The 14,994-nt window shown below is 36.4% G+C and overlaps 1 protein-coding gene across 1 annotated transcript; it reads right to left on the reverse strand.

Annotated features, from left to right (window-relative positions):
- Window positions 1-1,410: 1,410 nt before the first annotated feature.
- omd (integrator complex subunit 5 omd) lies at window positions 1,411-13,542 on the reverse strand. The gene is made up of 17 exons (XM_089701119.1): window positions 13,245-13,542; window positions 12,830-12,977; window positions 12,346-12,456; window positions 10,713-10,885; window positions 10,392-10,512; window positions 9,729-9,905; window positions 9,043-9,201; window positions 8,417-8,735; window positions 7,950-8,127; window positions 7,534-7,648; window positions 6,691-6,914; window positions 6,172-6,330; window positions 5,481-5,597; window positions 3,127-4,021; window positions 2,197-2,336; window positions 1,814-1,898; window positions 1,411-1,607 (listed from the first exon to the last, which is right to left on the reverse strand). Exons 1-17 carry the CDS (start codon window positions 13,458-13,460, stop codon window positions 1,468-1,470), a joined length of 3,477 nt encoding a protein of 1,158 aa, XP_089557245.1. The 5' UTR covers window positions 13,461-13,542; the 3' UTR covers window positions 1,411-1,467.
- Window positions 13,543-14,994: the final 1,452 nt, after the last annotated feature.

Raw genomic sequence — 14,994 nt, forward strand, 5'->3', positions numbered from 1 at the left:
CTCAAATAAACGGTCGGTACCAGTATTCCCGCTGTGGGATCTGTACAGGCAAACATAGACGCGAGGGTGGTCGCCGCAGTCAATATGCAGCCAGATAATGGACAGATCCTCACCTTCAAGGGTGCCAAGACGTCGACAACAGATATCCTCCCTAACGTATGCGCATACCCCGGCACGCGGTGCAAAAGTATGCTCCAGCTTAAAACCAGGGTATGTGAGATAAGATACGTCGGCCGGAGTTGATATCTGAGTCTCAGTCAGGAAGAGCAAGGCCGGCTTAGCCGTCTCAAGATGGTAGTGGACGGCGTTTAAATTAGTGTGCAGCCCCCGGATGTTACAAAAGTCCACCGTGAGAGTGGAGGGGGGTGATTTTCTTCGCTTGCTCTGCGAACCCCTTGGCACATGACCGAGCGGAATTATGCCCGCCCCAGAATACGACGGGCTGCCGCAGCGCAGGCGCTGCGGGAGGGATTCTCCGGCACCGCAGGTGCCGGTACCCTCCTGGGGTATTCTGCCTGATAATACCGCGTTCATATTTGGGGGTTGTTTTTGGGTCTCCGGACCCCTCACTCACCGTACGAAACACGGTAGCATACTGTTAATATGCCACCATTTCACGCCGGTTTTCTGTGAGGGTGTGGTAACTTCCCCGGTGCGAGCTTGACCCATTTCGTGCCGAAGCAATGCTCGACTCCCACTATAAAAACCTATAATTACATATTATACATTACATTTATACCCATTAATACCTATATTTGAATATATGTATGATATACATATATTCAAATATAGGTATGTGTAAATACATAATATTATGTATTACCTTTAGAAAAGTAATATGTATATTATACATGTAATAAGTACCTACATAATATTACGTGGATATCTCATTATTAAATACAGTATTATCCACTTGTTTAATGTGACTAATGATATTGAGGACAAAATAAAAAATATGCAGTATCAAAATCGTTCAGTCCATTTTCCCTAGGGTTGCACACTCAAAATTTTGATTTCCCTAATTGCCATCAGATTCTGGTTTACCTATAGGTGGTACAATTTATAGTAGTTAAGCCCGTGGCTTCGCTCGCTTTCGAATTGTAAATCCAAAACCGATCTCGAAGTCACAATCAATACAAAAAATAAAATTGTGGAAGACCGTTGTCCGATTTCATGCAAATATTACTATTTAATTAATTAATTATTCTCATTTTGGAGAATTTGATTTGAATTTTAAGCAACGCACATGCGATCAAAGTCGCGGGCAATGCTAGTATGAAATACAACTCAAAAGTCAAAGTAGCTTAGTAGGCTGTTATGAAAAAATTAATATTTCCATATTTTAAGATTCAACTTTAAAATTAATTGTAAATCAAGAAGAGTAAATAAAACAAAATAGAAGTACTAATTACAGGCACTTTATTACTTAAACTACTAATTACAATATTTACAAAAGTGATGACTTAATTAGGCATCTTTTTCGAGATTTAAGAACATTATTGGATACATATGACCTAATTTTGATATTCTTTTTTGTATAATAATACGAAACGTATCCGTGTATGAGGTAGGAGGCTTGCATGTTGAGGGATCCCGCCAATGAAGACCTGTGAATAACAATTTAGTAAATTATAAAAATTAGTTAAATATAAAAATTTAGTTTTCTATCCAATAACACTAATTCTAGAGTTGTAGACTGTAAGAATTCTAAAACTATTTAAACAAATAGAGTAATCATTTTAATCTGTTATGATTATTTTATTAAATAGGCACTTATCATAAAAAAATGATTTAGGGATTTCTTTATGCATACCTGTAGCATCACAAGTAAATAATGCAGGCGACGGCACGTGATCCCTCGTGTAGTTCCATAAACAATCTCGCAATACTTGAACAAGCTAGAAAAAAAACAATCATTTTACTCGAGGCTTCTTAACAATTTTATCCTTTAATATAAAAAAAAGACGGGTTGCACTTGGGGATTGCCGCGGTAAAGCTATTGCATAGCATGCCTTCACTTCAGCCACACCTCCGTGCCCGTCGGAGTGGGGAGTGTGAGGTTTTTTTTCGTTACGGAATTTCTGGATTCGGTCCCCTACGCTCAAGGCCCACGATAGTAGCTATGCAATAGCTTAAAACAAAATTTTCTTAGGCCAACAATTATATAAAATTCTGTAATAAAATATCCTAACTAACCTCACTAGCTGTCAATTCTGGCGCCAATTCTAACATGTGACTCAGTGGGTGTGGCAACAATTGTCCAAGTGTCATTATTGACAGCAGTTCTGTCAACGCGGACAATTCGCGCGCCAACTCTGGTGATTGTGTATGCCGATCTGAAAACAAATGGGATTATAAATTATGAAAACGAGCAATGAATTCACTTTTCTCATAGTTTGAAGTGTATTTATTTTAAAAGTAGGTAAATGAAATTTGAAAATTACAAGCTTTGAATTCATTTCTCGTTTGAAGTGTAATTTTTAAAAATAGGTAAGGTGTATATTTATCTAGACACTAGCGGTCCGCCCCGGCTTCGCCCGTGGTACATATTTTCGTTTTCTCTACATAAAAACCATCCTCGTACTTCAAGGAATATAATAAAAAAAGAATTATCGAAATCGGTTCAGCCGTTCTCGAGTTATGCGCTTACCAACACATTTTGCGATTCATTTTTATATATAAGAAGATGTGTGTAGGAAATAAATTTTATTTCCTTCAACGAAAAAGGGAGGATAATCGACCAGTCCCTTTCTTGGTCGGCCAGTAAGACCCCGATTGTACATGTCGGGAACTTGAATTTGATATTTCTGGTTTTATAGAATTCAAATGCTTTATAAATATAGATTTAAGATTTAAAAAAGAATAGAAAAATCTCGCCCGCCTCTCGATCGAATTTTTCTATTCTTTATAAATTATATGTCGGGAACTTTTGATATAGGTAGAGTTGAGATGGGGGTCTTCAAGCGAAGAGTGAACGGGTACCTTCTAGGGAAGCGCGCTCCATCATAGGCCACATCTCAGCTTACCATCAGGCGAGATCGTGGTCAAGCGCTTCCCTATCACACAATTAAAAAAAAATCATTTTTAAAGTTCCCAAAAATGCAACTTGCAACACACAACACTGACCCAAGTGCGCCCGCAGCCTGTGCAGCAGCGTGGCGGCCGAGGCCCGCAGCAGCGCGGACGCCAGGCACAGCGCGGGGCGGGCCAGCGCCACGCGCCGCAACACACAACACACAACACTGACCCAAGTGCGCCCGCAGCCTGTGCAGCAGCGTGGCGGCCGAGGCCCGCAGCAGCGCGGACGCCAGGCACAGCGCGGGGCGGGCCAGCGCCACGCGCCGCAACACACAACACACAACACTGACCCAAGTGCGCCCGCAGCCTGTGCAGCAGCGTGGCGGCCGAGGCCCGCAGCAGCGCGGACGCCAGGCACAGCGCGGGGCGGGCCAGCGCCACGCGCCGCAACACACAACACACAACACTGACCCAAGTGCGCCCGCAGCCTGTGCAGCAGCGTGGCGGCCGAGGCCCGCAGCAGCGCGGACGCCAGGCACAGCGCGGGGCGGGCCAGCGCCACGCGCCGCAACACACAACACACAACACTGACCCAAGTGCGCCCGCAGCCTGTGCAGCAGCGTGGCGGCCGAGGCCCGCAGCAGCGCGGACGCCAGGCACAGCGCGGGGCGGGCCAGCGCCACGCGCCGCAACACACAACACACAACACTGACCCAAGTGCGCCCGCAGCCTGTGCAGCAGCGTGGCGGCCGAGGCCCGCAGCAGCGCGGACGCCAGGCACAGCGCGGGGCGGGCCAGCGCCACGCGCCGCAACACACAACACACAACACTGACCCAAGTGCGCCCGCAGCCTGTGCAGCAGCGTGGCCGCCGAGGCCCGCAGCAGCGCGGACGCCAGGCACAGCGCGGGGCGGGCCAGCGCCACGCGCCGCAGCGCAGCCCGCGCCACCGCGCACCGCTCCACTGCGCCGCGCATGTACAGCTCGCGCTCTATGCTCACTTGCTGTTCGTACCGAATTAATTCACTTTACTATACACGATTAACATGCACACCCAAAAAAAGGGATTAAGGGTGCGTATAAAGCAAAATTACCAATCTTCTATTAGATGATACGTGTAATATTCAAGACCAAATCTAAAAAATAAAATATATATCAAACTAGATGATATGTTCAACGATTCTGTTCAATCAAAAACATAAAATATTAAAATTGACTCGATAAAAAAAAATCACCAAGTTAGCTCTAATTTTCACACTTTTACGTTTTCTACTTGACATGGTAATACTTATTATGATTTTTTTTTCATAAACAATTATATTAAAACATTTGCAAGATATTTGTCAGAGCATTTTGTGTAATTACTTTAAGTTTTGATTTTATCTGCGATAAACCACTTTTGGCGCTCTTTTTTTCTCGAGATAAACGTTTGGTTTTGTCACGATAAAAGTGGTTTATCGCAGATAAAACCAAAACTAAAAGTAATTACACAAAATGCTCTGACAAATATCTTGCAAATGTTTTAATATAATTGTTTATGAAAAAAAAATCATAATAAGTATTACCATGTCAAGTAGAAAACGTAAAAGTGTGAAAATTAGAGCTAACTTGGTGATTTTTTTTTATCGAGTCAATTTTAATATTTTATGTTTTTGATTGAACAGAATCGTTGAACATATCATCTAGTTTGATATATATTTTATTTTTTAGATTTGGTCTTGAATATTACACGTATCATCTAATAGAAGATTGGTAATTTTGCTTTATACGCACCCTTAAGGGCTGATTTTTCAATACTTGGTAAAACTTATTCATCGAATAACGTATTAAAGTACCATTTCAAAAATGTTATCTAATTGTCCGTATATGACAGTTTACAGGCGACATTTTAAAATGTTCGTGTGTACTTTATTGGACGGATAAATTTTAACCAAGGATTGAAAAATCGGCCCTTAGATTTATAAAATAAAATATAAAAACAAAACTATTTTATCGGAAAGCTAGGACGTTACTACTACTACCAGACAGGGACAAAGTGACGTGTTAGAAGCGAGTCAATGTTTAGGTGAAAATCACATTAGACACGGAGCGCTTACGAGCTGAATTGAACTTTATTGCTTAGTTGTAAGAGTTCTTATTTTTATATTAATTGTTGCGCGTATTGGTGCTTCTGTCTCATTTTTCCTGTTGTTTATTGCAAAACGGTACAGTTCGTTTTATTTGCAGTAATTTTAATAAAATTATTTTGTTTTATTGCAAGTTTTTTTTTGTGTATAAAATCGAAATAATATCATGAAAATAATAGTTTATGATAAGCTAAAAAAATATAACTTTATTCTGGGGAAAATTCGCATTCTAATAACTCTCTTCCTCCTGTGTTGTTCTACTTCTGTTTCAAAAATCAAGTTTTTTCGAAGATTTTTTATTTTGCCTATACTTACATATTTATCTATCCATACATACCTTAGTAAAATCTTCATCAGGCCACGGTAAGCCATTATACATCACATCTGGCGACACTAACTCCACTAATAGTAAGGAAACTGACGTTGCTCCTTCAACAATGCCGCTGTTGCCATCCTAATGATAAAAAATGTCTAAATAATAAGTATTGTTACAGTTTTTGTATATACTTTGTGTTGTAGTAAATAATAAATATGCTTTACACGATGATATTTCATCACAGTTAAATTTCGTCGTTACTGAGTTTGGAATAACACGTTTTCGAGGGTCCTGTAAAACACTCGGGGTGTGTGTGTGACATAGTTATTCATCATTATTATCAATCAACTGTTTAAAAAAAAATAGACGGGTTGCACTCCGGGAGTGCCGGCAGAAGTGAAAACTTGATTATTAACGTTGAGCATGTTTGATATCCATCCGTCTTAGGCTTTTTCGATCAGGTCACGTGTCCTGACGCGAGTTTAAGATTTTATACCCATTACAGAAAAAGTGCTCAACGCCGCTAAAGAAGTTTTCAATTCAAAAACATTTCTGTTTGGTCCTTCGAGCCTGGACCCTTTACGGGTCATATGTTTTATGACGTTAATCTTTTATCAACAAGCCACAGCTTGTAAGTCATATTAAAATAAGCCAGTTCTAACCCAGACTACATTATATCTTAGCACCTAAATTCAATAGTAACGTAACTTACCATACAAGACATCAAAGCTCCCATCAAGAGTTCATTATTAGTAGTCAATATAGGTGGTATTTCGTTGTCATCTTGACTGCCTTGCTTCCTCACTCCCTTGCCTATTATACCAGCGTGGAATACTGAGGTGTGGCTTTGAGTTAATTGCGTTATTGGACCCTGGATAAAATAAATAATAAATATGCGCGTTGAGAGTAAAATTTCAAGGTCACGTCATGGCAATACCGTCACGTGATGGAGTTAAGGCGACGATATTGGTATCTTTGAATCTTTCCAGAGAAATTTCACTTCAGACTCAATAAAAAACTCAAAGGAATGATATAAGTACGAAACTGCATTAGTTTCAAAGCTAAATGGAGGAAATAATTTATGGCTTGTATAAAAAGGACTTTCTGACTTTGTTTTAGTAGCCTTTTTCTATCTTTTACATGAATATAAATTGTATATTGTAATAAATTGTGAAAAAAAAATTGTGACTGTAATAAAAATAAGGTTCAGTATAAAGTAAACAATACTCACATGTTTCTGATTCATATAAATCAATAAATCATCATTAGTCCACTCCTTCGAAGCGGCCAATAAATTCGGTATAACAGGTTTACTGCCGAAAATCCTGTCTTCCCTGAACATGGCAGTTTCTAAGAGATCCCGTAACGCGATCGCACGAGCTAGCTTGCTGTGAATACAGAGTTTCCGGAGTAACCGACTGGCGGACTGAACGCCGCGGAGTTTAGCCATTAGGTCTGAAATTTTATTTTTCTGTGAGAAATATTGTGTTAAATAGTGCAGGTAAGTGATATATTTATTTTATTGTAATTAAGATAATGGGTATATTCGGACATGTATTGTACACACATACATGTTAAATTGAATTTTTTAAGAAAAAGAGCAAGTAAATAATGTTGACTTTTCTTTATCTTCTTTATAAATAAAAATGAATCGCAAAATGTGTTGGTAAGCGCATAACACAAGAACGGCTGAACCGATTTCGATAATTCTTTTTTTATTATATTCCTTGAAGTACGAGGATGGTTCTTATGTAGAGAAAACGTAAATATTATGTACCACGGGCGAAGCCGGGGCGGACCGCTAGTTGAGTATGAAAATAGATAAACAAACTAGAATAAAACATTTTCATTTTCATATTGCTGTTGTAGCTGTTAGTATAGGTCAAAAGTAACAGAAATTGTCGCCTTAAATAACGCTCTGACTAAGAATTTGAAAATAATAACAACATTGTAGCTGTACATTTAACACAATAAGAGAAATCAGCGTCTTATTTTAGAAAATCATTCTTAGTTCTTAGCGTTTTAATAAATCTCATTACACATTCGAAGTTTGAGTAACATTCTTAAAACTTACCTTTTTCATGTAAACATCTGAAGAAGTATTTAACTACCGCTTGAACAACTTTCAAAATGACTTCAACACTAGGAGGAGGAGATTTCGTTCCAGATAGATCGACTTTATCCAATACCTGAAATTTACCACTTAAATAAGGACCGACTGACTTTGTTACATTAAAAGCATGCTTTCCTGTACATTATTAATGAGAAAACAACCTTTGTGATTTGATTATTTTAATAAAACGTAATATAAATCAAATGAGTATTTTGAAGTGAAACTTTTTAGACGCGTTGAGAATAAAATTTCAAGGTCGCGTCATGGCAATACCATCACGTCATGGAGTGAGGCGACAATTTTGGTATCTTTGAATCTTGCCAAAGAAGTTTCACTTCTGACACGTGTGCTCGGCATACACGCTCTTTTTTTTTTACCTGCGCAATAGCATGACAAGTGGGCATTTCATACAATGTTGCCATAGTGCAGGGCGTGCGCGCGCGCAGCAACGACGCGTAGTGTTGCAATGCGTCACCAATACGATATAAATTCGCTTCAACCGCGCGGCATATACTGCGTGTGCGCAACGCTGACACGCGGTTTGAGTTCTCCCACCTGTGTGAAAGTATAGGAAAAATTTTAATAGTGTAAATTTGGTGTAAAAAAAAAGGTTTTTGGTTACATATGAATAAAGTTCGTTCACTTTACGAGACGAAAATTGCCAAATTTAGCATCTTAAATCATTGTTTCACCTTTTTTTTCCGTCATTTACACTTTAGTAAAGGTGAAATAAAATTATGGTCAATGTCAAAATTAAGGAGTTTCAATTTTTTTCTAAAGTTAAAACAAATACAGTGTGAACATAAAAATAAACATTATTAATATACTCGATACATATACGAACCTCAACAATTTAGTGATATTCAAACAAATATGATGCATATACGTCTTCTGGTCGATCGACATTTCGTGTTCGTTCACAACGAAACACTTCTTAATCTGTTCGTCAGAGAGCATAGAATCCCGTAACGCATATTCGACTCCTGTTTTGATGAAATTCTGGTATCTTTCCGTATCCATATTTAAATCCGTGGAATCGTTTGGTGTATGCATTGTTATTGTACCAGATATTATACGAACAAGGAGCGATAATGTTGTGTCGTTTCGGGAATATTGGAGGAGGTAACTGATTGTAGTGACGAATTCGGATGGTTGAATGTAACCTAAAAGAATTAACTTGTTTTGTATTGATAGCAAATTAAAAAAAATCTAGTATAAAAAATTATCTTTATTCTGTTTATGAGGACCTAGTACAGTACCCTGTAGAACACCAAGATTATAAACATTGCACTATAAAGTAATCACTTAATAAATACTTGAAATAACATTTTTAATTTATTAACAAATACAATGATATGATGTGTTATTATTGAATACAGTGTCATATACAATTAAAATTATAATACAATCCATTTTTCAGCCATAGTTAATTAATAAAAGGCTTATATAAAATCATTCTTCAATACTTACAGACTAAAATGAGTATTCTAGCTATAGAATACTGTTCCAACTGATTTCCCACTAATAGCTTTTCTCTTACAATATTTATTTCTTCTGCAGTACTTGTTAATAACGGAATTGGCCGTTCAGGAGACATTACTTCAAATTCTAGTTTTTGTAAAAGGTATTCTAAAAACATAATATGTACATAGTTGGCATATTATAATAAGGAAATTAAAACTGGATTTAAAAATTCAAGAGGAATATGTTCGTTTTAGAAACTCCAGGTAGACTATTTTAAAATTTCTATATTATTTGAGGGTAAAATAATAAAATTTTTAAGTATTCATTGATTTAGACAATTTTACGATTGCATTGCTTTGATACGCGTTTTCGTTTAAACTTTATCACAATTTAATCAATCAATTCAATTAACAACAATTTCGAAACATTTTTATCTCAATAAAACAATATTACTTATTGAAATTGATATTTTTTGGTTTTATGGCATTCAAATGCTTTTTAAATATAAATTTATAAAGAATAGAAAAAATTCGATTGCTCTGGCGGGTCACGAGTGGCTGAATTGGTCAGGCATCCGCCCCGGAATGGCGCGAAAGAATGCGGGTTCGAGTCCCGCCTCGTGATCGAATTTTTTCTATTCTTTATAAATTTATAATATTACTTATTTTAAATAAAAGAAACTAAAATCTCACCCAACAAATGCCTACAAAACAAATTAGTCTGCGCATATTTCAGCAGCATCATAAAACAGTGAACATCGGTACGTAACAACAAAGTCACCAATGACGCTGGCCCGACCCCCTCCCATGAACCACTGTGACGGTATATCGAGCATATTGTATATAGTCTATCCATTACTGCGTCTGTCACTATAAAATAAAATTTAGTTAGTTAAGTTTTTGTCTGTCATTTATTTTTTTTTTATTCTACTAAGGGCCGATTTTTCAATGCTTGGATAAAACTTATCCGTCCAATAAAGTATTACACGATGATATTAAAATGTCACGTAAACTGTCAAATACGGACAATTAGAATACGTTTTTAAAATGGTAGTTTTATACATTATTCGACGAATAAGTTTTATCCAAGCATTGAAAAATCGGCCCTAAGAGTTACTTTATTTGTCAAAGTTTATGTAATTTATATTATGTAGGTATAGATATAAAACAAATATTTAAAATTATCCCCCCATCTAATTGTAAGATATTTGCAGTAAACATGGAAATATCAAAAATCCAGACTGCATTTAAATCTTAATTTGTTCACTATTTTTCCAAAATTACAAGGAAATAAACATTACTCTTCAATTCTTCTGTTATAGTTAGGTAAAAAAATAGTAAATGTCTATTACTTACAAGTTGTTTCTATGTCCTGAATGAGAGCTTTTAGTACGATATCAGACTTTGAAGCCAGATTTAATAAGTATGGGATCACATCTCTCTTTTTATCTGATTTTGGATCTTCTTTTATTGCTTCCTGAAAATAAATAAGGAAGCTATTATTTTAAATATTTATAAATAATTAGTGTTTGTTGTATGTGTATACATTTATGCAAGATAGGTGTTTTATACTGTATGTAATATCTTGCATGATGATAATTTGCCAAGTTTTGATTGAAAGTGATAACAAATTGTGTTTATTATTTTTACTTAAATTCCTAACTTAAACACACTTACTTGAAACAAATCAACGAGCGCAGCTCGAACATGCAACAACGCCGGCGGGTGGTTCGCCAAATGAGCGAGCACAGCTCTAGCTGCTTCTGCGCCTAGCGCTAGTGCTCTTGGTGCTACGAGACCGGGCTCCGCGCGACCCACCCACCCCACTGCCCAGGAACACGCGCGGCAACCTGTGAAAATGTAATGTCATTGAGTTACTATGTACTACGTACTAGAGAGGCCATCGCTACTACACTTTTTCTAACACGAGTTAGAGTCAATCGTCTCAAACCATTTTTTATTGTTACATTGATTGGTTTTAATTGATAAGTTTATTCATATTTTTTTAATATGATAAACAATATTTATTTGTTACATTGATTGGTTTTTATTTATAAGTAATAATAAGCAGAATATTTGCATATTGTATGACTCACTAGCCGCCCCGCGCCGCCGCGCTTGTCGCACAGATTTTGTTTGTGGTGTCCTCTCTATCATAATACCTCAATGTGTAATGTTAGTTTTTTAGCAACTCGTCAGGTTGTTGGCTACCTCCTTGGTACAGTGGTTGACGCGTGAGCGTAGCACCGAGTGGCCCTGGGTTCGATTCCCGGTGGAGACGAAGAAAAAAAAATGTCTTGGTCTGGCAAAACACTGCAGGCTGATCACCTACTTGTCCCAAAAGAAAATCGATCAGTGAAACAGATGTATAATGCATCTGCCCCTTAACCCACTAGGGGACATGGGACTTCACTTTTTACACAGGTTGTTGGGGTGTTATATACTTAGTATTTTATAGTATGTACTTGTTTTGTTGTGGTATGTGTCATTCTTGTATGGTAGAATATATAAAATTATTGATTTTGTTATTTGAGGAGCTTCGGAACAAAAACCGCTAAATCCACTTTCTAAGATTTTTGACAAATCGGAAAAAACGTTTTATTTCTTTGTTTTTTTAGGTAAAAGAGAGTAGAAAATCTTAATATATCAACATTAGCAACATTGTTTGGTGGCCAAAACAACAGATTCGTGTGTGAAGTAATAAACGAAAAAAAAAATAAAAAAAAATGGATATAGCGGTTTTTGCTTAGACTATCCGGATTTATCGTTTTTTGAAAAAATCAACTAAGGATTTATCGCTATGTGAAAAAACCATTAACATTTTTGGTTAAAACTAAGTATATGAGGAATTAAATAATTAAAAATAAAAAATTGATATATCGGTTTTTGTCTCAACCTTATAAAAATCTATCAAATTTATGTAGGATTTATCGGTTTCTGTTAAGATATCAATTTTCTTTTACCTCATCAGTGGATTTATCGGTATCTGTATAGATCATTTAACTTGAAGCGCATTTTTCTACTAGATTCATCGGCTTTAGAACAGATTCAATAAGCTTATCATGTAAAATTATGCAAAAGCATCGAAATTACAAAAAAGAAAAAAAAATACAGCATGTCGTTTATCGGTTTTTGTTCCGACCCTCCTCATTTATATACTATTATTCCTGCATAAATTTTATGCTCCTCATGATGCTCCTGATGTCAATATTCCCGATGCAAAAAACCTTTTTTATTCCCCAAGGCTTTTAATTTAAAGTTTTCTCTTATTCAACTAGCTAGAATTCATATCATTAAACAGAATTCTTACCTAACATCATATCAATGCACTTTGCTCTTTCTTCTGAGTTGAGAAGCATCAGATTCTGTGTTGTTATATCAAGTAATATCCTTACTGGCTCTGTGTTTTGTAGAGTTGAGTCTGAAAGAGGTCATCAAAAATATAACACTACACCATAATATACAGACAAATTTAATACAAAAGCATAACCACATCAGGAAAAACTTACAAATTTATTTGAAACTAGTGGTCCACCCCGGCTTCGCCCGTGGTACATATTTCGCAATAAAAGGTAGCCTATGTCCTTTCTCGGGTATCAAAATATCTCCATACAAAATTTCATGCAAATTGGTTCAGTAGTTTAGGCGTGATTGAGTAACAGACAGACAGACAGAGTTACTTTCGCATTTATAATATTAGTATGGATGAAGACTGTAGACATGGATAAACATTTCTATTTTGTATATTGGAATTCTTCTAGAATAGTACTGGAATTAGAACTGACATAACTTACTTGGTAAATTAGCTTTGTCTGTAGCAATATCCATAATCAAGGTAATGCACCAGGGAGCTACAAAAGGGGCCCAAGATTCACCAAGACTACATAGTTCTGGGCCAATCATACTAACAGCTTCTAAGGATCCATTGGTGTTTGAATCAACCTGAAACAAATAAAGTAAATAGCTTCAGATTCTCCAAATTAATATAATGAGTTTAAAAACAAAACTTAGTATAATAATGTGCCTCAAGATACTAAAGAATTCCCAATTGTATATTCAAAAAATATAACACTTAATGCTTATACATTTGAATAATCATTGAGTATTCAGTGTAAAACTAGCTAATTTCAAGTGAAGGTAAATAAGTAATGATTTCATCTATGATGTCAAATACTTAGGTACAAATTATGTGTATGGCAAAATACTTACTTCAAAATCAACTTGGTTCACTGAAATATTAACAGCATCATGAAAAACCATCGCAAAATATTCTAAAACGGCATCTCTAGCTGCTGGGAAGGATTTCAGCAAAGATATGCCAGTTTTTGTCAGTTCTGGAGCATTTTGAAAGTTTTTTCTTGAAACTCCATATATGAAGCTATTTAAATCACTGGACAGTGAAGTAGATTTTGTTGGGTTATTCATTTTTGTTGATTATTCAGTTAAAAATAAATAAATCCTCACGCCGACAGGCGACAACAAGTGATCGAGGCGATGTGTTAATATGTCAATGTCAATTTGTAGATGTAGCTTCAAGCTTGTCAACATACTGTCAAAAAAATAACGTTCATTAACAAAAATGTTTCTTAGTTAAATATTATCATATTTTCATAACTAGTTATGAAAGTCTATAAAGAAATTATTATAATATTGTCTGAACATATTTTATTATATATCTTTTTAATTTTACGGGTTTTGTTTAATTTCTAAATTCGTTCAACAAAAGCATACATATTTTGAATGTAAGGCGGGATTAATATCAGATCTTTAATTACTATACAAGCTTTTCGTATGCATATTGACATCAATTATGTATCATATTTATAATTAATTATTTTATACCAGAACAGTGAAACGGCAATAGTATTTTCGTAAGTGGAATGATAGCAAAAGCCAAAAATACCACCCTCACCACTTCACCTCACACTCCGCCTCGACGACAATAGGTGAAGTGGTGAAACCTGAAAGGTTACTCATTGCCACACAAGAACTATGAAAGTTTTGCAATCCACTCTAGACGTTTTATTTGACCGTTTGTGATGGAAAAGCACCTACCTACTCTATGTTGTAGGAACTTGAGCTTTAGCAATAAGTTGGATATTTTTATGTTTCGATTATTGATTAACAGGAAAATGATCTGTGAAAGATATAAATGATTTTCTTTTAATAAATCAAAACGCTTTTAGGTTCTGCTTTAACATTCTTATCGTGTTTTACTTTATGAGCCGTCACGGTAAAGTTGAATTACTTAAGTGTTTCTACACTTCGAACTTTCACACGATCGAAGGATCCTGGGTTTGATTCTTGGCCTTATCTAAGAGGAAAGTGACATTACTATCTGGCTAAAAACAAAAAGAGGATATGTGTCTGCCCTAAACGGTATACCATGGGGACTGTTTTTAGGGTTCCTTTTTGCATTAAAAACCTAACTTATGTAAGTTCCTATTTTACGGAACCCTCATGCCGTAAAGAGAAATACTCGAACATGCCTCTAATGACTAATCTGTAGACCCTGTAGTTACACACCATTATTATTTACTAGCGACCCGCCCCGGCTTCGCACGGGTGCAATGCTGATACTAAATACACTACAGAAAAACTGTGAACGTTGTACCTATATAAAAACATAGCGGCCTGCTGCCGGCCAGCCGCGCCGCGGCCGGTACCGCCGCGGCCGCAAACGCTACGTCCCGCAATTTTTAAATCTGTAATATCTTCGAAAATATTCACTTAAATCATACGGTGTAAAGGGCCATATAGATCTATATTAAATGAACAATGTATTCAAGGTATTTAATTGGTTAAGAATTAATGCTGTATTGGTTAAAATCGCATCGAAAATTAGCCATTATTTGTCGTAAAAAGTAAATGACAAAAAAAAGTTATTGTGGGTTATCCATAAGAGATAGACATATACCATCGCGGACTTTTCTGTAGACCTTTTCAATGTGTATAATAC

Source organism: Colias philodice, chromosome 11 (genome assembly GCF_061535455.1).
Source record: "Colias philodice isolate Cphi_HAF_F1 chromosome 11, ilColPhil1 Martin Lab GWU primary, whole genome shotgun sequence".
NCBI lineage: Eukaryota > Metazoa > Arthropoda > Insecta > Lepidoptera > Pieridae > Colias > Colias philodice.